At 42.5% G+C, this 24,530-nt stretch overlaps 1 protein-coding gene across 1 annotated transcript in view; it reads left to right on the top strand.

Moving 5' to 3' along the window:
* LOC109864610 (cGMP-inhibited 3',5'-cyclic phosphodiesterase A) overlaps positions 1-24,530 on the top strand; it is a 119,034-nt gene that overhangs the window by 35,239 nt on the left and 59,265 nt on the right. The window contains exon 2 of the mRNA XM_031797888.1: positions 12,503-12,553. Within this exon, the coding sequence (XP_031653748.1) occupies positions 12,503-12,553 (51 nt within the window). The remainder of the gene's footprint in view (positions 1-12,502; positions 12,554-24,530) is intronic.

A 24,530-nucleotide genomic window follows, 5' to 3' on the forward strand; every position in this document is an offset into this window, starting at 1 on the left:
CCCACATAGTTAGCAATCTCCCCTAACGAGGAGAAACAAATCAAGTAGATAGAGAGACAGTCATCCCAAGTCCTGGAATGTAACTGATTGAAATCCAGAGCTTAAATTACCAGAGAGGAGAGAGACAACATAGAGGGAGAGAGAAGGGGAAGTTATCCCTGCTGGCACTAGGTTGGAAGTGAACATTTTATGCGCCATGCGTTTGGACAGCCAAGGAGCCTAAATTGATATGAAGCTATCGTTAAAGAATGATATTACCGTGGCCCCGGGCATCATAAAACAAGTATTATGCTGGTTATGAATGAATCATAGAGCTGTGAATGGTAATCTGGCACTGCATTAGGCCCCAGTGGTTTCCTACCCTCCCGTAGTCTTTACATTATCACAAGTGCATTAGAGCCCTAATGAAGGCCATCTGAGAGAGCAGAGGGGCTGAGTGGAGGGCCCACATACAGGTTTGACCAGGTGGAGGTGTGTGTGTGTGTGTGTGTGTGTGTGTGTGTGTGTGTGTGTGTGTGTGTGTGTGTGTGTGTGTGTGTGTGTGTGTGTGTGTGTGTGTGTGTGTGTGTGTGTGTGTGTGTGTGTGTGTTAGTGACGCGTGGGTCAGCTGTTTGTTCACCCATCTGCAAACGGCCAACTATATGTGATCAAGTGAAAATCTGAGGCCCAGACCCTAACCCGCTAATATAGAAAATACGCTGTACAGTCAGAGATGACGAAGCAATGTTTTGACGTACCTTTTCAGATAGGCCTATGTTTGTTCTTGTAATTTCTGACATTTTGGTAGGCTATTTGTTCGTCAACTATACTTAGATACATGCAGATTCTCTTCTGTTATTGCTTGTTGCCATAGAATACTAAATAAGTCCTTGCTCACCAGGATAATGTTATAAATCGATAGAATTAATAATTAAATCTAGTTGACATTGGTCAAGTTTTCCCTTTCTTCTCAGCTTCTCTCGCGCTGCAAAGACGTTTAGGGTCCAGGGATAACATGCAATAACCCCCCAAAAACAAAATATTTTTTATGCAAAATTTCCAAATTACATCAGTTTGACCCGTTTTAGAGAAATTAAAAGCTGTCAAAACTACCCAACATGTTTCTGATATGATTTCGACGTAGATGCATATTTTATGTAGTTGAAATACTATCAGATTGTATGAAGCTGATAAAGAGATCACCTTCATAGACCTTTATTCACTCAAGACACTGAAAAAATTCAATCATATTTCTCCACTCCTTCATCCACACAATATTTCATGACCCTAAACCCGCCCACCCTGCGGATGTAACCACGGTGATTGCGGGTTTTGAGTCAAACACGCATCACTACTGTATGTGACTACAATGAGCAGGGCAAAGAGACAGAGGGAGAGATAAGGAAGACACGCAGAGAAGAGGGAAAGATGAGGGAGATGAAGATAGAGGCTGAAGAGAGAGAGCAAGCGAGATACTGAATTGAGAGTGAGCGAGATACTGAATTGAGAGAGAGAGAGCGAGACACTGAAGATAGAGACCCAGCGAGACACTGAAGAGAGAGACCCAGCGAGATACTGAAGAGAGAGACCCAGCGAGATACTGAAGAGAGAGAGCGAGATACTGAAGAGAGAGACCCAGTGAGATACTGAAGAGAAAGACCCAGCGAGATACTGAAGAGAGAGAGTGAGATACTGAAGAGAGAGACCCAGCGAGATACTGAAGAGAAAGACCTAGCGAGATACTGAAGGGAGAGAGTGAGATACTGAAGAGAGAGACCCAGTGAGATACTGAAGAGAGAGAGTGAGATACTGAAGAGAGAAACCAAGTGAGATACTGAAGAGAAAGACCTAGCGAGATACTGAAGAGAAAGACCCAGCGAGATACGGAAGAGAAAGACCCAGCGAGATACTGAAGAGAGAGACCCAGCGAGATACTTACAAGAGAGAGTGAGATACTGAAGAGAGAGAGTGAGATACTGAAGAGAGAGACCCAGGGAGATACTGAAGAGAGAGACCCAGCGAGATACTGAAGAGAGAAACCCAGCGAGATACTGAAGAGAGAGACCCAGCGAGACACTGAAGAGAAAGACCCAGCGAGATACTGAAGAGAGAGACCCAGCGAGATACTGAAGAGAGAGAGCGAGATACTGAAGAGAGAGACCCAGTGAGATACTGAAGAGAAAGACCCAGCGAGATACTGAAGAGAGAGAGACCCAGCGAGATACTGAAGAGAGACCCAGCGAGATCCTGAAGAGAGAGAGAGAGAGCATGCGAGACACTGAAGAGAAAGCGAGTGAGATACTGAAGAGAGAGACCCAGCGAGATACTGAAGAGAGAGACCCAGCGAGTTACTGAAGAGAGAGAGTGAGATACTGAAGAGAGAGACCCAGCGAGATACTGAAGAGAAAGACCTAGCGAGATACTGAAGAGAAAGACCTAGCGAGATACTGAAGAGAAAGACTCAGCGAGATACTGAAGAGAAAGACCCAGCAAGATACTGAAGAGTCAGACCCAGCGAGATACTGAAGAGAGAAACCCAGCGAGATACTGAAGAGAGAGACCCAGCGAGATACTGAAGAGAGAGACCCAGCGAGATACTGAAGAGAGAGACCCAGCGAGATACTGAAGAGAGAGACCCAGCGAGATACTGAAGAGAGAGAGTGAGATACTGAAGAGAGAGACCCAGTGAGATACTGAAGAGAAAGACCCAGCGAGATACTGAAGAGAGAGAGACCCAGCGAGATACTGAAGAGAGACCCAGCGAGATCCTGAAGAGAGAGAGAGAGCATGCGAGACACTGAAGAGAGAGCGAGTGAGATACTGAAGAGAGAGACCCAGCGAGATACTGAAGAGAGAGACCCAGTGAGATACTGAAGAGAGAGACCAAGTGAGATACTGAAGAGAAAGACCTAGCGAGATACTGAAGAGAAAGACCCAGCGAGATACTGAAGAGAAAGACCCAGCGAGATACTGAAGAGAGAGACCCAGCGAGATACTGAAGAGAGAGACCCAGCGAGATACTGAAGAGAGAGACCCAGCGAGATACTGAAGAGAGAGACCCAGCGAGATACTGAAGAGAGAGACCCAGCGAGATACTGAAGAGAGAGACCCAGCGAGATACTGAAGAGAGAGACACAGCGAGATACTGAAGGGAGAGACACAGCGAGATACTGAAGAGAGAGACCCAGTGAGATACTGAAGAGAAAGACCTAGCGAGATACTGAAGAGAAAGACCCAGCGAGAGCGAGAGAATGAGAGCGAGAGAATGAGACACTGAAGAGAGAGAGAGTGATATACTGAAGAGAGAGAGAGTGATACGAGAGAGATTGATACAAGAGAGAAAGACGAGAGAGACAGAGTGAGAAAGTTATACAAGAGAGAGAGAGTGATACGAGAGAGAGACTGACTGACTGACGAGAGAGAACTGCAGGACAAAATAAAAACCCTCCAACCCAAAAAGACCTGTGGTGTTGATGGTATCCTCAATGAAATTATACAATATACAGACAACAAATTCCAATTGGCTATACTAAAACATTTTAACCTCTTGATTCTAGCCATCCCGGATCCAGGATCGTGAATACAGCCTCAAGCTCATTACCATAACGCAACGTTAACTATTCATGAAAATCGCAAATGAAATGAAATAAATATGCTAGCTCTCAAGCTTAGCCTTTTGTTAACAACACTGTCATCTCAGATTTTCAAAATATGCTTTTCAACCATAGCAAAACAAGCATTTGTGTAAGATTATTGATAGCTAGCATAGCATTTAGCGTTAGCATTGAGTGGGCAACATTTTCACAAAAACAAGAAAAGCATTCAAATAAAATCATTTACCTTTGAAGAACTTCAGATGTTTTCAATGAGGAAACTCTCAGTTAGATAGCAAATGTTCAGTTTTTCCAAAAATATTATTTGTTTAGGACAAATCGCTCCATTTTGTTCATCATGTTTAGCTATGAAAAAAACCTGTATCCAGGAGTGTAATTATCTCCGCAGCTCATTAGCATAACACAAGATTAACTATTCATGAAAATCGCAAATGAAATGAAATAAATATGCTAGCTCTCAAGCTTAGCCTTTTGTTAACAACATTGTCATCTCAGATTTTCAAAATATGCTTTTCAACCATAGCAAAACAAGCATTTGTGTAACAGTATTGATAGCTAGCGTAGCATTTAGCGTTAGCATTGAGCGGGCAACATTTTCACAAAAACAAGAAAAGCATTCAAATAAAATAATTTACCTTTGAAGAACTTCGGATGTTTTCAATGAGGAGACTCTCAGTTAGATAGCAAATGTTCAGTTTGTCCAAAAATATTATTTGTTTAGGACAAATCGCTCCATTTTGTTCATCATGTTTAGCTATGAAAAAAACCTGTATCCAGGAGTGTAATTATCTCCGCAGCTCATTAGCATAACACAAGATTAACTATTCATGAAAATCGCAAATGAAATGAAATAAATATGCTAGCTCTCAAGCTTAGCCTTTTGTTAACAACATTGTCATCTCAGATTTTCAAAATATGCTTTTCAACCATAGCAAAACAAGCATTTGTGTAACAGTATTGATAGCTAGCGTAGCATTTAGCGTTAGCATTGAGCGGGCAACATTTTCACAAAAACAAGAAAAGCATTCAAATAAAATAATTTACCTTTGAAGAACTTCGGATGTTTTCAATGAGGAGACTCTCAGTTAGATAGCAAATGTTCAGTTTGTCCAAAAATATTCTTTGTGTAGGAGTAATCAATCTGTTTTGTACATCACGTTTGGCTACCAAAAAAAAACGAAAATTCAGTCATCAAAACGGCAAACTTTTTTCCAAATTAACTCCATAATATCGACTGAAACATGGTAAACGTTGTTTAGAATCAATCCTCAAGGTGTTTTTCACATATCTCTTCGATGATATATCGTTCGTGGAAGTGTGCTTTCTCCTCTGAATCCCATGGGAAAATGCCTGCAGCTGAAGATTACGCACCAATTTAGACAAAGGACACCGGACGGACCCCTGGTAAATGTAGTCTCTTATGGCCAATCTTCCAATGATATGCTTACAAATATGTCACAATGCTGCAGACACCTTGGGCAAACGGTAGAAAGCTTAGGCTCGTTCATGGCACATTCACAGCCATATAAGGAGACAATGGAAAACAGAGCCTCAAAAATTCTGCTCATTTCCTGTTTGAAGTTTCATCTTGGTTTCGCCTGTAGCATGAGTTCTGTGGCACTCACAGATAATATCTTTGCAGTTTTGGAAACGTCAGAGTGTTTTCTTTCCAAAGATGTCAATTATATGCATAGTCGAGCATCTTTTCGTGACAAAATATTGTGCTTAAAACGGGCATGTTTTTTTATCCATAAATTAAAAGAGCGCCCCCTATATCCAAGAAGTTAACATCATCCTTAGCTCTGGCATCTGATCAACCCAATCCACAAAAGTGGATACAAATTTGAACCCAATTACTACCGTGGGATATGCGTCAACAGCAACCTTTGGAAAATCCTCTGCATTATCATTAACAGCAGACTTGTGCATTTCCTCAGTGAAAACAATGTACTGAGCAAATGTCAAAATGCCGTTTTACAAAATTATCGTATGACAGACCACGTATTCACCCTGCACACAAACAAACAACCCCCCAAAAAATACAAAGACTTCTCATGCTTTTTGATTTCAAAAAAGCGTTCGACTCAATTTGGCATAAGGGTCTGCTATACAAATTGATGGAAAGTGGTGTTGGGGGAAACATACAACATAATAAAATCCATGTACACAAACAACAAGTGTGTGGTTATTGGCAAAAACACACACATTTCTTCCCAAAGGGCCATGGGGTGAGACAGGGATGCAGCTTAAGCCCCACCCTGTTCAACATATATATCAACGAATTGGCGAGGGCACTAGAACAGTCTGCAGTACCCGGCCCCACCCTACTAGAATCTGAAGTCAAATGTCTACTGTTTGCTGATGATGATCTGGTGCTTCTGTCACCAACCAAGGAGGGCCTACAGCAGCACCTAGATCTTCTGCACAGATTCTGCCAGACCTGGGCCCTGACAGTAACCAAACTAATGGTGTTCCAAAATAGGTCCAGTATCCAGGACCACTAATAAAAATTCCATCTAGACACCATTGCCCTAGAGCACACAAAAAAATATACATACATTGGCCTAAACATCTGCGCCACAGGTAACTTCCACAAAGCTGTGAACGATCTGACAGACAAGGCAAGAAGGGCCTTCTATGCCACCAAAAGGAACATAAATTTGACATACCAATTAGGATCTGGCTAAAAATACTTTAATCTGTTAAAGAATCCATTGCCCTTTATGGTTGTGAGGTCTGGGGTCTGCTCACCAACAAAGATTCACAAAATGGGACAAACACCAAATTGAGACTATGCATGCAGAATTCTGCAAAAATATCCTCTGTGTACAACATAAAACACTAAATAATGCATGCAGAGTAAAATTAGGAATTAAAATATATATATATTTTTTTTTTTGTTGTTGAATTTTACCCCTTTTTCTCCCCAATTTCGTGGTATCCAATTGTTTAGTAGCTACTATCTTGTCGCATCGCTACAACTCCCGTACGGGCTCGGGAGAGACGAAGGTTGAAAGTCATGTGTCCTACCAAACACAACCCAAACAAGCTGCACTGCTTCTTAACACAGCGCCATCCAACCAGGAAGCCAGCCGCACCAATGTGTCGGAGGAAACACTGTGCACCTGGCAACCTTGGTTAGCGTGACCTGCACCCGGCCCGCCACAGGAGTCGCTGGTGCGCGATGAGACAAGGATTTTCCTACCGGCCAGACCCTCCCTAACCCGGACGACGCTAGGCCAATTGTGCGTCACCCCACGGACCTCTCGGTCGCGGCCGGTTACGACAGAGCCTGGGCGTGAATCCAGGGTCTCTGGTGGCACAGCTGGCGCTGCAGTACAGCGCACTTAACTACTGCGCCACCCGGGAGGCCTTACAATAGATTTTTGGGGGGTTTGTAAAATTTGATTTACACAACATGTCTACCACTTTGAAGATGCAAAATAAGACCAAAAAAAACTGAACTTGAGCGTGCATAAGTATTCACCCACCCAAAGTCAATAGAGCCACCTTTTGCAGCAATTACAGCTGCAAGTCTCTTGGGGTATGTCTCTATAAGCTTGGTACATCTAGCCACTGGGATTTTTACCTATTCTTCAAGGCAAAACTGCTTCAGCTCCTTCAAGTTGGATGGGTTCCACTTGTGTACAGCAATCTTTAAGTCATACCACAGATTCTCAATTGGATGGAGGTCTGGGCTTTGACTAGGCCATTCCAAGACATTTAAATGTTCCCCTTAAACCACTCGAATGTTTCCTAAGCAGAATGCTTAGGTTCATTGTCCTGCTGGATGGTGAACCTCCGTTCCAGTCTCAAATATCTGGAAGAATGAAATAGGTTTCCCCTCAAGAATTTCCCTGTATTTCGTGCCATCCATCATTCCTTTAATTCTGACCAGTTTCCCAGTCCCTGATAATGAAAGACATCCCCACAGCATGATGCTGCCACCACCATGCTTCACTGTGGGGATGGTGTTCTCGGGGTGATGAGAGATGTTGGGTTTGTGCCAGACATAGCGTTTTCCTTGATGGCCAAAAAAGCTCAATTTTAGTCTCATCTGACCAGAGTACCTTCATTCATATGTTTGGGGAGTCTCCCACGTGCCTTTTGGCAAAGTGTTTGCTTATTTTTATTTATTTTTTAATTTTTATGTACACTTTTCCATGAAGCCCAGCTCTGTGGAGTGTACGACTTAAAGTGGTCCTATGGACAGATACACCAATCTCAGCTGTAGAGCTTTGCAGCTCCTTCAGGGTTATCTCTGATTAATTCCCCCCTTGGCTGGTCCATAAGTTTTGGTGGGCTGCCCTCTCTTGGCAGGATTGTTGTGGTGCCATATTCTTTCCATGTTTCAATAATGGATTTAATGGTGCTCCGTTGGATGTTCAAAGTCCCCGTCCGTGACGGGGCTGGTTTTCTCTTTGTAATATGTGATTGACTGTAGACCCTGCCACATACAGTTGAAGTCGGAAGTTTACATACACTTAGGTTAGAGTCATTAAAACTCCACAAATTTCTTGTTAACAAACTATAGTTTTGGCAAGTCGGTTAGGACATCTACTTTGTGCATGACACAAGTCATTTTTCCAACAATTGATTACAGACAGATTATTTCACTTATAATTCACTGTATCACAATTAATAATTTTGCACGCCCAATTTTTCAGTTTTTGATTTGTTAAAAAAGTTTGAAATATCCAATAAATGTCGTTCCACTTCATGATTGTGTCCCACTTGTTGTTGTTTCTTCACAAAAAAATACAGTTTTATATCTTTATGTTTGAAGCCTGAAATGTGGCAAAAGGTCGCAAAGTTCAAGGGGGCCGAATACTTTCGCAAGGCACTGTATATGAACTTCTGACCCACTGGGAATGTGATGAAAGAAATAAAAGCTGAAATAAGTCCTCCTCTCTGCTATTACGACATTTCACATTCTTAAAATAAAGTGGTGATCCTAACTGCTTTTGTGCTAGGATTAAATGTCAGGAATTGTGAAAAACTGAGTTTAAATGTACTTGGCTAAGGTGTATGTAATCTTCCGACTTCAACTGAACGTCTCGTGTCTGAGCCATTGGATTGCGACTCTACTTTGTCTCTATACTGACGCTTAGCTTGTTTGATTGCCTTGCGGAGGGAATAGCTACACTGTTTGTATTCGGTGATGTTTTCATGTTTTTTAGTACACAGAGTTGTATGAGATCTTCAGTTTCTTGGCAATTTCTTGCATGGAATAGCCTTCATTTCTCAGAACAAGAATAGACTGACGAGTTTCAGAAGAAAGTTCTTTGTTTCCTGCCATTTTGAGCCTGTAATCGATCCCACAAATGCTGATGCTCCAGATACTCAACTAGTCTAAATAAGGCTTCTTTAATCAGGAACAACAGTTTTCAGCTGTGCTAACATAATTGCAAAAAGGTTTTCTAATGATCAATTAGTCTTTTAAAATGATAAACTTGGATTAGCTAACACAACGTGCCATTGGAACACAGGAGTGATGGTTGCTGATAATGGGCCTCTGTACTCCTATGTAGATATTCCATTAACAATCAGCTGTTCCCAGCTACAACAGTCATTTACAACATTAACAATGTCTACACTGTATTTCTGATCGATTTTATGTTATTTGAATGGACAAAAAATGTGCTTTTCTTTCGAAAAACAAGGACATTTCTAAGTGTCCCTATACTTTTGAATGGTAGTGTACATAATTTGTCATTTGTAATGTCTTTATTCTTTTGGAACTTCTGTGAGTGTAATGTTTGCTGTTAAGTTTTATTGCTTATTTCACTTTTGTATATTATCTACTTCACTTGCTTTGGCAATGTTAACATATGTTTCCCATGCCAATAAAGCCCCTTGAATTGAACTGAATTTAGAGAGAGATATACTGAAGAGAAAGTGAGATACTGAAGAGAGAGAGAGAGATGTACTGAAGAGAGAGTTACCGAGAGAGAGATATTCTGGAGAGAGAGAGATACTGAAGAAAGAGAGAGATACTGAAGAGAGGGAGAGAGAGAAACACTGAAGAGAGTCGAGAACGAGAGAGATAGTGAAGAGAGACAGTGAGATAGTGAAGAGAGAGATACTGAAGAGAGAGAGAGATACTGACGAAAGAAAGATACTGAAGCGAGAGAGATGGAGATCGAGGCTGTAGAGAGAGAAAAAGAGACTTGAGAGAGAGACTGGAGAGAAGAGAGAGTCATTACCAGTGTTGGTGTTTTGTTCATGGTAAATTAAACACACGGCATCATCATCCTCTTATTAGGTAGATTGCCTCATCTGTCATTTAATAACACACAGACAAACAGAGTTCTCGTTTGCACCTCTGCCTCTCCATCCTCTGTCATCCTCCCTCATTTTCTATCATGCTCCCTTCATCCTTTGTCATCCTCCCTGAGAGTTCTTTAATGCTCTACTTTTCTCTTTCTGTCTAAATGAACACAACACTTAGAGAGTTAGTAGGAGGACATATCAGGCTCTCTGTTTGCTCATTAGATTTTCATGAGCTGTACACTCACTGCTTACTCAATCCCCTCTGGTTCAGTGGTGGTCCAATGTCTCCTGTTCTTCTGACCAGGGACTTCTTCTTTACATTTGAGTCATTTAGCAGACACTCTTATCCAGAGTGACTTACAGTAGTCAGTGCATGCATTTTTATACTGGTCCGCCGTGGGAATTGAACCCACAACCCTGGCTTTGCAAGCGCCCGTGCTCTACCATTACGGGTCTCAGACTGAGCCACACGGGACCCAGTTACTCTGTTACTGGTAACTTGTTTAGAACTGGTTGGTTCTGATGGCTCAGTTGATTAGCGTGTCGTGACTAGTACACAGTCTCTATCACTGGAGTATAGTGCGTTTGATTCCATAGTGGGCTACTGTATCATGTGTCAACTGTAAGTCACTTTGGAGAAAAGTGTCTCCTAAATGACTCTATTATTTATACGATACATTAAAGCGTCCCTGGATAAAACTGGAAACAGTTTAAAATCCTAAACCATGGAAAGGAACACTGCTCTGTTTCAAATGCTACTTCTCTAATGATTTTACCAGAGAACTCAATCAAATGAAAGGTACAGTCCCTGCCCTCTATTTTTTACTTAAAGTTACTCTGCTGGACTTCTAGGAAAACAGCCCAGCCAGACCATAATATAACATATAGACCTGTAGGTTTTTATTGGAAGTCTAGGAAAACAGTCATAAACAATGTTGACACTTGAGAGAAGTCTTTGACAGATGAGAGAAGCTCAAAGCTGTCAGACATAGCCTCCATTGTAGACTTGGTTCACTTAATGGGCATTTGGCTGAGACTCACCATCCAACCACGGAGAAGATCAGGTGGGTCTTTCTCTGATCATTAGCCTCTCTGTATGTTTCCTGGTCTTAAAACCTATGTGTGTATATATATCGTAACGACATACGCAGCTATCTACAGTGTGGTCAGAGGGAGAGAACACATATGTGGACTAGAAGCAGAATAAATAAAAAATCCCCAGCTGTATTAAGTAGATACAACACCTGTCTAGTTAACCAGGATGTTGAGTGGTGGTTAAGGGGCTTGACTGGCGTTGAGTTGTCATTAGTAGGGGTTAGGGTAAGGGGACTCAGGACAAAGACTGGGGTCAGTGTTACTGAGGGAGGGAGACGACTACAGTACCAGCCTCTCCTCTTCGCGGAAGAGTGGAAGAGGCAAAAAAACAACACCCAGAGAAAAAGTATCGGAATTATCCTTTTATAAATAAATGTTGTTTCCACTGACTCTCTCTCTCTTTTTGAAAAGGTTGTGTTAAAATAATCGTGGTTGAGTTTGTGGCGTAATGGGAATCTGGGTGAGGACCCCACCAAGAAGTGTTACGTAATGTTACTGTAGGTAACGTACAGCCGGACGTCCACAAACACAGTCAGCTAGTCAATGCAGGACTCGTTCTCAACAGCTGAGTTAAGTCGCCCCATCAGACTGCAAAAGACTGAACACTTATAATACGAGGACACCTCTTTGCTCCCCGCAAGCAGATACTCAAATCAGAGACAATATAACTGATTTTAGAGGGACTCGTTCACCTTGTTGTACATCGGTTCAAACAGTGAGAATATTCAAGCTACTGTATATTTCAGTCAGTTTATGGATTCCCTCTTCGCGGCAGGTAGCCTAGTGGTTAGAGCATTGGGCCAATAACCGCAAAGGCTTCTGGATCGAATCCCTGAGCTGACAAGGTAAAAATATGTCGTTCTGCCCCTGAACAAGGCAGTTTACCCACTGTTCCCTGGTAGGCTATCAATTTAAGTAAGAATTTGTTCTTAATTGACTTGTTTAATAAATAAAGGTTACATAAAATAAAAATATATAATAATTCTCCTGCCCCTGCCTTACCATGAAGATTATGCCAAGGTAAACTAGTCTCTGTATCTGTCAGTAAAATGGCAATGATGCTGTGATGTTGATTCTGCGATGCGAGTGTAAACGAGCCTGCACTTAGCATGGCGTGCCTTCAGGAGGGAGGTTAGTGTGTGTGTATGTTAGTACTGTGTGTTGTCTATTTGCTAATTAGAGTGATTAAAGTTTTAGCCTGGCAGAGGCCATTATGCTGTGCTGAAAGACTCGGTACGCCCCAGCCTCACTGTGAAATGACATTAAAGCCTTGTTGAACAAAATAGGAAGTGTTGAATAGAGGAATAGAAGGGAGGAATGAGAGGGGGACGTAGATGAAGATGAAGCCTGCAAGCGTAGGTAATGCGCTCTTTTCTTCATCAGCACCGCCTCACATTTATTTTTAGCCCTCAGCGGAGAGGGGGGGGGGGGGGCTTGGAGAGATAGTGGAGGATGATAGAGGAGAAGATACTGTAATACAGTAGTAGACTGGAGGGTAATGGTGAATGCACTCTAAACTGGTGTCTCTCTCTCGTCTCCAGATGATCTCACAGACTGAATGGGACCACAAGAGGGGTGCCCGGGGATCCCAGGTAGGACAGAGAAGGGGAGAAATGGAGAACATGCTTCTTTTTCTAACCCTTTATTGAATGAACACTTCAGGTCAGTACAGTGATGGAGACGGGGAGGAGGGGGAGAAAGGATGGAGAATACTTCTGTCTCTAACCGTATTGAATGAACACTGGAGCGGAGCGAGAAATCGATAACGCTACTTCTCACTTCTCCACCTGACTGACCAGTGCTTGCGTGCATATCCCCTCCTCTCTTCCTTTCCTCCTCTCCCTCTCTCTCCCTCCCCCCTGGTCAGATGGGGCAACTGCTGTCTCAGTCTGATCAGGAAATACTTAAATACATTCCTTTAGGTGGTTTTGTTTTAAGAGTCAGGTAATTACGGAGCAACATAAAATTGCATGCCTCGACATTGATCTAAAGTCAGTTTGTGGTTTTCTCTAGTGGTTAAGGTTAGGATTAGGGGAGGATAAACTAATCCTAGATCCGTGTCAATCTCAGTAACTGAAAAGTCAATAGTTAAAATCCCGAGCTGGCCAATTGGAAAAATCTGCCATTCTGCCCTTGAACAAGGCAGTTAACCCCCAACAACAACTGCTCCCTGGGCACCGATGATGTCTATTAAGGCAGCACCCCCAGCACCTCTCTGATTCAGAGGGGTTGGGTTAAATATGAGAGACACATTTCGGTTGAATGCATTCTGTTGTGCAACTGACTAGGTATCCCCCTTCCCCTAGTTATTATTAGAGATGATGGTGATGCTATAGGCATACGGTAGGATATGCAACTCTGTAGACTGCAGTAAATGGGGAATAACTGGAGATTATTGTAGAGTGATTTTGATAATTGGCTCAGAGGTTGTGAAAAGGACAGATAAGAATTGTGGGTAAGATACTGTAGATCAAGTATCTTATTCCTGGAAAGATCTCTATGACAGTGGCTTACACACTCAGTCACGTACACACACACACACACACACAAACACACACACACGGACAGACGGACGGATACACACACGTTCACACACACGGACGGACGGACATACACACACACACACACGCCGATGGATGGACGGACGGACGGACAGACAGACAGACAGACACGCACACACTGATCGACCAGTCAATCACAACCTTCCACATTGTGTCGTGTCTGTGAGAGATTGGGTTGGCAGGAGGAGAATGTATTGAGCCCTTGTAGAATCTGGAGGCTTGGTACTGATAGCAGGAACAATGACACTAGAACTGGCTGAACAATGTGTCTGAGTGTGCATAAGCACATGCATGAAACATCTTGGTTCTGTAACTCTCATTGATTTTATAGGTATACGTTCCAAAAATATATATAATAATGGAAACATGTAGAGAAATAAATGACACTAGAACTGGCTGAACAATGCGTCTGAGTGTGCATAAGCATTGGGATATTGATATTATTACAGTCTTGTCCCATCTGGGAATGGGAGTGTCTATATGTGTGTATTTTAGTTCAGAAAGAGCAGGTCTAGAAAGAAAATGTATCGCTCATCCCACAGTGTCTCTTCAGTCCCTGATATGAATGCTCGGCAGAGAGAATAGAGTAGATGTCACGGGTCAAAATTTTGATTGATGACCCTATGTGAACTCTATGTGAACCCTATGTAGTGATGACGTGTGCATGTCTTCTGGTCAGGCAAGCCTGGTTAGGTGGGGGCTATGGGGTGAGTAAGGGTCCATTTGACAGGCCGTTAATGATTGATGACCCAAGCCTGATAGACAAGCCTGGTTAGGTGGGGGCTATGGGGTGAGTAAGGGTCCCTTTGACAGGCCGTTAATGATTGATGACCCAAGCCTGATTTATGACCCTATGTAATGATTTATGACCCTATGTCATGTAGAAGGGTGCATGCCCTGGGTTGAGTAAGTGACCATGTGTCAGGTCAACCTGTTACTGTTTCTCACGGTTTGGGTTGGTTAAGGCCCCTTATAAAGCCGCTGAACAATACCTGTTTAAGACTGTACATGATAACCCCCCTGAATATTAAACAAAAATGACACCTATGCCAATTTTAGGGATGTTATGCTCGGCTTGTCATGAACCCAGTGACCAAAGCCTTGAAGAAGTTCTGTGTGAAGCTCCAGAATGTTTTAAAGGATTTTTGGGTACGAGTGAGGGCCACATGTCTTACATATTCCACCCGGAGGATTCTACGGTAAAGATATTCACAGACCGTGGACCCAAACCCCTTTATCCTGCAAAACCTGGGAGTTTTCCCCCGGCTCTGGGGATGAGAGAATGGCTAAACATCAGGCTGGCTCTTTGTAAAATTGAACAGGTCCTAAGTGTTACAAATGTGCCAGGATATGCGTTGGAAGAACAGGTCTGCGGCCGCAGTGATCTCAAGGCTCTAAGAATTGCTTCAATGGACTATAGCCCTGACAACAAAGTGACAATTTTAGCCTGTGACCTTTATGATAAGGCTAATGCTACAAAGTCTGTCAATTCTCCGGTAGCTTCCAGAGCCCGCAAACATGTAAACTTTTTTATTCCTGTGTTTAGTTTTAAATGGGTGGATTATCCAATTTTCATAACACTTATGAATAAGCTGGACATTCTCTTCCAAAATGGGGAACAGTTAAAGCGCTGGGCGAGGCTTTCCTTGAGACAGAGTCAAGACCAAAAGGCCCGACGGCGGATCTACCCCTGGAGTGAAAACTTACCATGTGTTGATGGACATAGCAAGAGAGCCTTGCCTTTTGAGGGTGAACTCGACACGGACAATTGCGGTTGGTTGCATAAGCTCCCAGGATCTGTAAGAAAGGCATCGTAAAATACCTTAAGAATGTAACGATATAAAATGTATGTACTAAATATTTTGAATGAAATAAATGGTTTTAAAATCAGAATCTCACCACGTTATGAACTCTCGCGTTTGTTCACTCTTAGCGCAGTCTGTCCCTGAGAAAAATCTTGCGGAAAAAGCCATGTGCGCGCGCATGTGCGTGAGGGAGTTTTCTGTAGTGGCTGTGTGTGTGTGTGTGTGTGTGTGTGTTTCAAAAACAGAAAAAGGGGGGCGGGTTGTTTGTTAAAAAAATACCCATGCATGCCTGGTGGGTCGTTTGAAACCAAGGTTTACACTAGCCTGCAAAACAGATGCCTACCCCCCAACAATAATATTGTGTCTTACGACTCCTAATCTTAAAGGCCTTTCATAAAACTATTTTTTTTAGGTGGGCTAAAAAGTCATTCATCCCAGCGATGTCGAGAACAACACACCCCCATGCATCTAGGTGCTAGCACCCCGGAGATTTTAGAAGCTCCAAAAGGATCCTAATGTTTAGACACACCCAATACCATGTGTTTGAAATGTGTCAAATATACCATGGGCGGGGGTATAGCCCAAAAAAAACGACAAACCCCAAATGCTATGTAAAAAAATCATTCAGGGGTTTTTCTCTAGGTCGTAGGGTACAAAAGCGCTAGAAACCATGGGCAATGTTAGCAGCGTTTTAGTTCCGATGCAAACAGCACCTCCAGAAACTCCAAGAATCGTTATCGGACTGAAGCGTTAAAAAAGATAATCGGGGAAAACAGTCTAATGGATCTATCGCAAGGTGAGTTCTTGAAATAAATCTTTATTAGATTTGATTGTTGTGGGGAATTGTTTGAAAAGCGTGGGATGTTATAGAAATATTAAACAATCATTAGGATCAGTATGCTTACCGTATAACAAGGCAATATTAGCTAAAGTGATTATAGCTTTAATATTGTCGAATGTTTTATAGATTCTGAAGCATTCACGCAGATACTCCGAGGTATAACTGAGCTCGAATCATCCCATGGGGCTCCGAAACAAACGCCTGCCCTGAATTGTCAACGTAAGTAAGCTCCAAGAATTCCATACATAAAAATATTTATACCTTAAAAACAAAAAGTGTGGGCATCTTATATTAAAAGTTATTTTATATGTTTACAGAGGACCTAAAGCCTAGAAGGTTAAACGATGCCCTATGGAGCCTGAACGGTTTCTGCGAAGCATATGACTACGAGACAATTCTGCCCTACTCCCAGGATGTATTTACCCAAAAGCAGCGAACAGAGACTTTAAACGGCAGGTCAACTCCCCTTGGCCAGGACAACGTTGTCCCCCATATTTCTAAACACCAAAGGATAATTAGTGCTCAGATCCACAGTTCCGCTTCACCCGAACAATTCTACTTGGCCGATATTCACGAGACGTCGTTCCAAGGACTAGGTATGAATCAATTATATATTATTATTTATATATATTATTATTTTAATATTTATATATTTTTTTTATGCCGGAATATGTTAAAACAAGGCCTAATGCTGTTTTTTTGTTTGTTTTTTCAGGCTCCCCATCTACCGGACCTGCAGATGTTGTAATACAGGTTGAACAAACACAACAGCCCCTGGTTTCAGAGCTTCTTCAGAACAGCCCTCGTCAAAAAAGCAGAGGTATTTAATTAATGTATTGTTAATATATAGGCTTATATCTGAAATGTATTTGGCATTTTTAACATATTTTAGGGTTAATAACCTATTTGTGTATGTATTATTTTTATTTCAGACTCCTCACCGGCTTATGAACACAACGCACAAACATCGGAGGATGCCCAGACAAGCATCCCCGAGGAGGCTCCAAAGACACCAGCGAAACCTGATGATGTCAAAGATTTAAATGACATTTCTGAGGTAGACGATTTGATGTTCTGTGAAGCTGCCAACCTTCTTGAATCGGCCAATTCTGTGGGGGAAACAGCAGATTCTGAAATAGACCAAGAACGTTTTTTCAAAGCGTTTACCCTGGGTTTAAAATCACGAAAGGCTCTACTCCAGAGGCGCATGTGTATTCTACTCGAGCATCAATACAATCAGGATGTGTCATTCTGGCGTAGCGAGCTACCCCGTATGTTAAAAAACATTAGGGCTAAAACAAGCAAATACCGCCGTTAAAAAACACACATGTAAACACACACACACACACACACACATCCTTAATTAGACAGATGGCGCCCCCTATAGACCAAAGTGAGACAATTGAAACACTCTTAGCCAGGATCCCTACAGAGCTCCAAGATATAGTTAACCATATGAATGATTCGGGGGTAATTGACATAATGACAATAGATGAAAATCTATTATCCCAGATTCCCTCCGAACTCATAGACATTATTACACGTATGAATGAGTCAGGGCCTTCCGAGGAAAACATGTTAACACAGATTCCCGAAACCATCATATCTCTAATTACCCAGCTTAACGCGAGCCCTAGGTTTAATTCGGCCCCACAGACACCTCTAAGACAGCCTTTAACAACATTGTCCGAAGAGTCTGAAAGTCAATATGATGTTTTTGAACAGTTGGACAAATGTCTAGCAAATCTGGAGGGGGGCGGTCTTGAGATCAGTGTACAGAACGAGAGCGCTAGGTTTAATTCGGCACCCCAGACACCTATAAATCAGCCTTTAACACCAATGTCCGAAGAGTCTGAAACCCAATACGATGTTTTTGAACAGTTGGACAATTGCCTAGTAAATCTGGAGGGGGGAGGTCTTGATCGAAGTGTACATGTTTTGCGTCGAAATAAATTCAACAATATTGAGGTTCGCCAGTTTTTCAATTTCGCATGGGGGGGTCAGATTCGGGAATATGCTGTGTTTTACGTAATGCTTATGGACACTTTGAATGAACTGTTAGCTAGGATCAGAGATTATAGCGAACCTAGGGATCTCTTACAGTTGGAAATTTGTGGAGACAGTCTACAGAGCAAGGTATCGCTTATTTTACAGAATGGTGAAGCAGAGCTTGAACAATTTGTTAAACTGCTAGAACGCCTTGTACAGTCAAATTTAAACGTGCTAGCAGATAGGACCCTCGAACTTGTAGTACAATTAGTACGCCAACCACAAGGGGGCGGGGGTCAGAGACGAAAGCTCGAGAGTTTAATGCAGTCCGAAATCATAAGCAATAAAAGGGCCTATCTCATAAACGTTCACAATCCAGGTAATAAGCTATGTTTTGCCATAGGTTTGGCCCACTTACTCAGCCCCGGATGTACGGATCAAGCCGCGTTACATAAAGCTCTCGAGCTACAAACTGCGGTGGGTCTCGGTATACAGGATGCTGTGGCTTTCTCAGACATAGTCAAATTTGAAAACTTTCTGAACATCAAGATTGTGGTTTTGTACCACAGTAGGGCTAATGACGCTCTCCTCAAGTTCCAAAATATACCCGAACCACATCCTAAGACTATGTACTTTTATGTGCAAAATGAGCATTACTATGCCGTAACTAACATCACAGCCTTTTTAGGCGCGCCATATGTCTGTCCAGCCTGTCATACCGGCTACACACGCATGGGGGGGCACTCGTGCCGTTACAACTGTTCAGTATGTCTGGATAAACATTGCCCTATGCAGCCGCTAAACTTGACCCCCTGTGCGGATTGTCACCGCACATGTCGTTCGGCCTACTGTTACGAAAAACACAAAACTGAAACATGGCATCCCAAGGCATGTAAATCTGTAAGCAGTTGTGACATTAACAAGAAATGTCCAAAATGTCATTGCAATTACAACCTTAAAATAGATAGCCCTAAACCTCATGTTTGTGGAATTATACACTGCCCAATCTGTAAAGGTCCTTTGAAAAGCAGAGACGCGGAAGCGGTTCAAGAAGTAACACATGAGTGTTACATTCAGCCCTTGGCTGAAGATGAACATACAGAGAAATATGTGTTTTATGATTTTGAGACAACTCAGCAATCAGGGGTTCATTTGCCTATTTTTGTGTCAACCATGACTTTCAAGGGTGAAAAATGGTCGGCCGAGGGACCCGATTGTGCCCGACTCTTTCTAAAACATTTTAGAAAAGCCCAGTACAGAAACTTCACGTTTATAGCTCACAATGCTAGGGCCTATGACTCCTATCTGCTTCTGAACCCTTTGATACAGCAAGGCGTGGCACCCAGTGTCATAGCTCAAGGGAGTAAAATATTATGCTTTGTTGACCCCGCCTTCAAACAGAGATACATTGACAGCTTAAGCTTCTTACCCATGAGATTGGCTCAAATGCCAGAGGCCTTGGGTTTTGAAAACTCTGTCAAAGGCTATTTCCCTCATTTCTTCACATCTGAGGAGAATCTACATTATATAGGATCTTATCCAGCCCCCGAAATGTACGGGTGTGATCAAATGTCTCCCAAAGAGCGTGAGAGATTCATGACATGGTACGAGACCGTAAGACATGGCACTTTTGATTTCCATAAAGAGATGGAATCATACTGTGACAATGACGTTGTTATACTTCGTGAAGGATGCCTCAGATTCAGAGAAGAGGTAATCAAAGATGCGGGCATTGACCCCTGGAGCTGTACAACTATTGCATCAGCGTGCATGAAAACCTATCGTACACACTATCTAACTCCTGAATCTATAGCTATCCCATCGCCAGACAACTACCGACGCCAATTCAAGGCCTACTCTAGTGGTTCCATTCAATGGTTGGAGTACTTGGCCCAGGATAAAGATATTTTTATCCAACATGCTTTGAATCGGGGGGAGAAGGCTTTTGGGCCTTACCATGTAGATGGATACACACAGATTGACGGGGTTGAGACAGTGTATGAGTACAACGGTTGTTTCTTCCACGGTTGTAAATTATGCTTTGTCCCCCACACCTTGTGTGTCCTAACCCAAAAGACTTTTGGGGAAATGTACCAAGAGTTTCAAGACAAACTGAATTCTTTAAAGGCTACTTACGGGTTAAAAGTTGTGGTTTTGTGGGAGCACGAATGGACAGCCCTCAAAAAGGCAGATCCTAGTGTTAAGGCCTTCCTTACCCATTATGACCCTCCAGAGCCCCTGGAACCGCGACAGGCCTTGTTTGGAGGCCGGACCAATGCTTTGACATTGCGTTATGTAGCTCAACCCGACGAGACAATAGGCTATGTAGATTTTACATCCCTATATCCTCATGTAATGAGTTCCTCATTCTATCCTATAGGGCATCCTGAAATTATTCACAGCGACTTTGACGAACCCCAAAATTATTTTGGTTTAATCAAAGCGACTGTCTACCCTCCTAGGGGGCTGTTTATACCTGTGTTGCCTTACAAGGGTCCTAAAGGAAAACTTTTCTTTCCCCTTTGTCGCACATGCTGTGAAAACCACAACCAGGAAAACCCCTGTGATCACACAGATCAAGAAAGAGCCCTGACCGGTGTATGGGTCACTGTAGAATTCTCTAAGGCTTTAGAGAAGGGGTATCGTGTGGCCAAAATCTTTGAAGTGTGGAACTTTTCCAGGAAATCAGACACACTTTTTAAAGAGTACATCAAAACCTTCTTGAGATGCAAGCAGATGGCTTCAGGCTATCCTGCATCGGTCACAGATCAAGAAAGTAAAGACCAGTACATTCAAGACTACCATGACAGAGAAGGCATACTTCTTGACCCTGACAGAATAGAGGTCAACAAAACCAAAAGAAATGTGTCGAAATTGTACTTGAACTCCCTTTGGGGGAAATTAGCGCAGAGATGCAATATGCTAACAACTTCGATCATTAAAGACCCCGAAGAATTTTTGGAATTTGTTTTTTCGGACCAATACGAAATTTCACATTTTTCCTTCTTGAGTCAAGACATTGCCTTGGTGCAATGGAGGCGCCACCAAAAGTGGGTTCTACCCCCGGGTAATGTAAATGTGTTTCTTGCAGCATTTACCACAGCCTATGGCCGCCTTGAACTGTACACCCTCATGGAACAGCTTCAGAGGCGGGTTCTTTACCACGACACAGACTCTGTGGTCTATGTAAGCAAACCGGGGGATTGGACCCCCCCACTTAGCAACTATCTTGGGGGTTTAACGAGTGAACTCGAAGAGGGTGACCATATTACAGAATGGTCCTCATGTGGTCCAAAAAGCTATGCTTTTAGGACTAAAGCCAATCACGTGGTGTTGAAAGCCAAAGGCGTGACTCAAAACTATGAAAATGCACCGCGTGTAAACTTGGAATCAATCACGCGCTTGGTCGAGGGGTTCGTAAAGGACAAGAATAGTGACTTGGAGATTTTGAGCTCCTACAACAAAATAGTGAGGGATAAAAAGGGGTTCCATCTAAGAAACGCACCACTCACTAAAAGATTCAGGGTAGTCTATGACAAGAGACAGCTATTGCCTGACGGTACCACATTGCCCTTTGGCTACTGACTTATGCTACAAGCCCCAGTGTGTCTTAAAGCTTAAGATATTATGACTGCTGTCGAGGGTTTTGACCCCCGGCTACAATTGCCTTTTTCAGCATTAATTGCCGGCCCTTCAAACAGTGGTAAAACTTTTTTTGTAAAAAGTATTTTAGAGAATTCTGAACATGTGTTATCTCAAAAGCCTGACAATATTGTATGGTGTTATTCATGTTACCAACCTCTGTATGATGAATTATTGAAGACAATAAAAATCAAGTTTGTTGAAGGAATACCCGATTCTCTGTCTGATGATGAACTTCTCCCCCCACATGTAAATAATCTGCTGGTTTTGGACGATATGCTATTTGCTGGTAGCGAACACCCTGAAATTGCACGAGCTTTTACCCAATATACTCATCATAGAAACCTGTCCGTGCTTTACTTGGTCCAGAATGTGTTTCACCAAGGTAAAAATAGTCGGACCATTAGCTTGAATGCCAACTACATGGTATTGTTTAAAAATCCTAGAGACAAACTGCAAATTAGCACTCTAGCTCAGCAGATGTACCCTGGACGGAAATCATACTTTATGGAGAGCTATGAGGACGCTACCAAAGAGCCATTTTCTTATTTAATCGTGGATTTAAAAGCAAATACTCCAGAACACCTTAGGCTACGTACAGGGCTGTTTCCGGGGGAGAGGCCTGCTGCATACCTTCCTAAAAAGTAAACGCTATGTCTCTGCGTTTAAAAAGAAACCTCCCCCTCTTGAGAAGGCTAGTAGGTTCTACAGCTAAAGAACGGAAGGCCATCTTGGGTCGCTGTTCTTCAGATCTCATATTAGCCCTATGTGAGATTGCTTTGAATCTTCTCAAAGGACGCATTCCACTCACCCTGAACCAATTGAAAAAATTAAGGAGACAAAAGACATCGATCAAACTCTTTGCCAATAAAAGGGCCAGTCTTCAAAAGAAAAGACATAGTATACAACAGTCTGGGGGTTTTCTTCTACCTTTACTCAGTATAGCCGTGCCCTTCATCACCAGCCTTATTGCGGCCAGACGTGGTGGTTGAACACGTGGGTGTGATGGCCACTAAAATGTACTTGGTGCCTCAACAAGAGTTGGATAGACTTAAAAAACAAATGCAGGGTCCTGAAGATATCAGACAAACAGCGGAAAATGATTTGGATACGGCCATGAAGGATGTTTTGAACCGAAAAGGATTGAACCCCTATGATAAGATTCAAAAATACACAAACCTAATGCAAAGGTATTTGACTCGGGTAAAGCAAGGGGAGAGAGAGACTAACCATTTAACCCTTTCCCTACCGGACCCTTTAACAGATGTCGAACCTAACGATAGCCATGCCCCTGTAAGGCCTGTACCGTCGATCTTACCTAGTGGCGATAATATGTCGGGTGAAGCTCAAATGCCATTTGAAGATAAAGTTATGCATGACCTACTGACACATGTGCCTTTACGTAACAGGAAGAATGTTAAATACATTATGAACAAGATAAAAGACTCAAAGGGGATAGCTGCTTGGAACGACTCTGGAGAGTTTATCCTTCAGGGCTCTGTGGTTAGGGGGTCCCATATGCAGGACTTGCTTAAAAGTACCACGGCTGCCCACAAGGTTGCTGATGACCGAAGGCCTCCCGGCTGGCGTCAGTTTCTTAAGGCCCTGGCAATCCTCAACATCCCCCTCTCCGGTGTACCCAACCATAAGCTTCGTCAACAGATTCAAGCTTTAAAACAAAAGCCTTCAACGAGATACAGCACCCCTAAAGATGCCCCAACGACACCGGCCCCATATGAAAGCGATGATGCTAACTCATTTACTCCCATGAACGTCTCAGGACCTTTTCCTAAACCCGATCTCTCGGCGTGGTTAGACTTTTGAAAATGACTTTTGAATGACTATGATTAAATTCAATAAATTTTTTATTTGAAAATAAGCAAGTTAACATTTGTGGCATTCTTGAAACATATGACGTGAGCATACGCCTTGATTACGCGTTCTTAAAGGACACACATTTGAACACTTTTGATATTTTCTAACAAAACAAGATACAAGGTTATCATTACTTCTTAAATCATCCTTATAAAGAGACATAACATCTTCAAAAGAAACTCCCCGGGCTCTTTGGCACAGGTAAAATACACAGTGGTGACCGCATGTAGTGGAAAGGTTATCTTGCACTTGTTTGATGTTGTAGTAGATCTTTGTACCGTTTAGGGTCAAAAAATCTTTAATAGATTTAGGGAAATGTGAAAAACCGGGGGGAAAGCCATAGGAATCAAAAAAAGTTGAGATTTTTCGTCCACCTTCCTGTTCTAATGTCATAGCTAGCCAATGTTCACCAGGCATGTGTTTAGGATGGGTATTGACAATAAACATTGCAGGCCTCTCAGACCATATCTCCATAGGTAATTCATCACAAGCCAACACTCCACAAAATTGTTTTCCAATCAAGCGGCTCATGAGCCCGTCCAACTCTTGGGTATTCATGTCTTTGTTCAAAGGTCCTTAATAATAATCCACTAAGACCTGTCTTCGGGCATTCACTTCCAAGATTGAATCAGAGCATGCGTAAACAATCATGCTAACTGTACAGGCTAAAGGTGTACGGAAACGCATTTCCAGCCTGAGGTTACCTTGGGACACCACAGACAGATTTCCTGAGGTGTCATCATCAGGTGATAAATTGAAAGCATACAATGTGTAACCCTCTGCAAAATCATTTCTGTCAATAGGTAAAGAGAGATCTTTTAGATGTCGCCCTGTAGCCAGGAATAGATTGTAAAAA

Source organism: Oncorhynchus kisutch, linkage group LG19 (genome assembly GCF_002021735.2).
Source record: "Oncorhynchus kisutch isolate 150728-3 linkage group LG19, Okis_V2, whole genome shotgun sequence".
Taxonomy (NCBI): domain Eukaryota; kingdom Metazoa; phylum Chordata; class Actinopteri; order Salmoniformes; family Salmonidae; genus Oncorhynchus; species Oncorhynchus kisutch.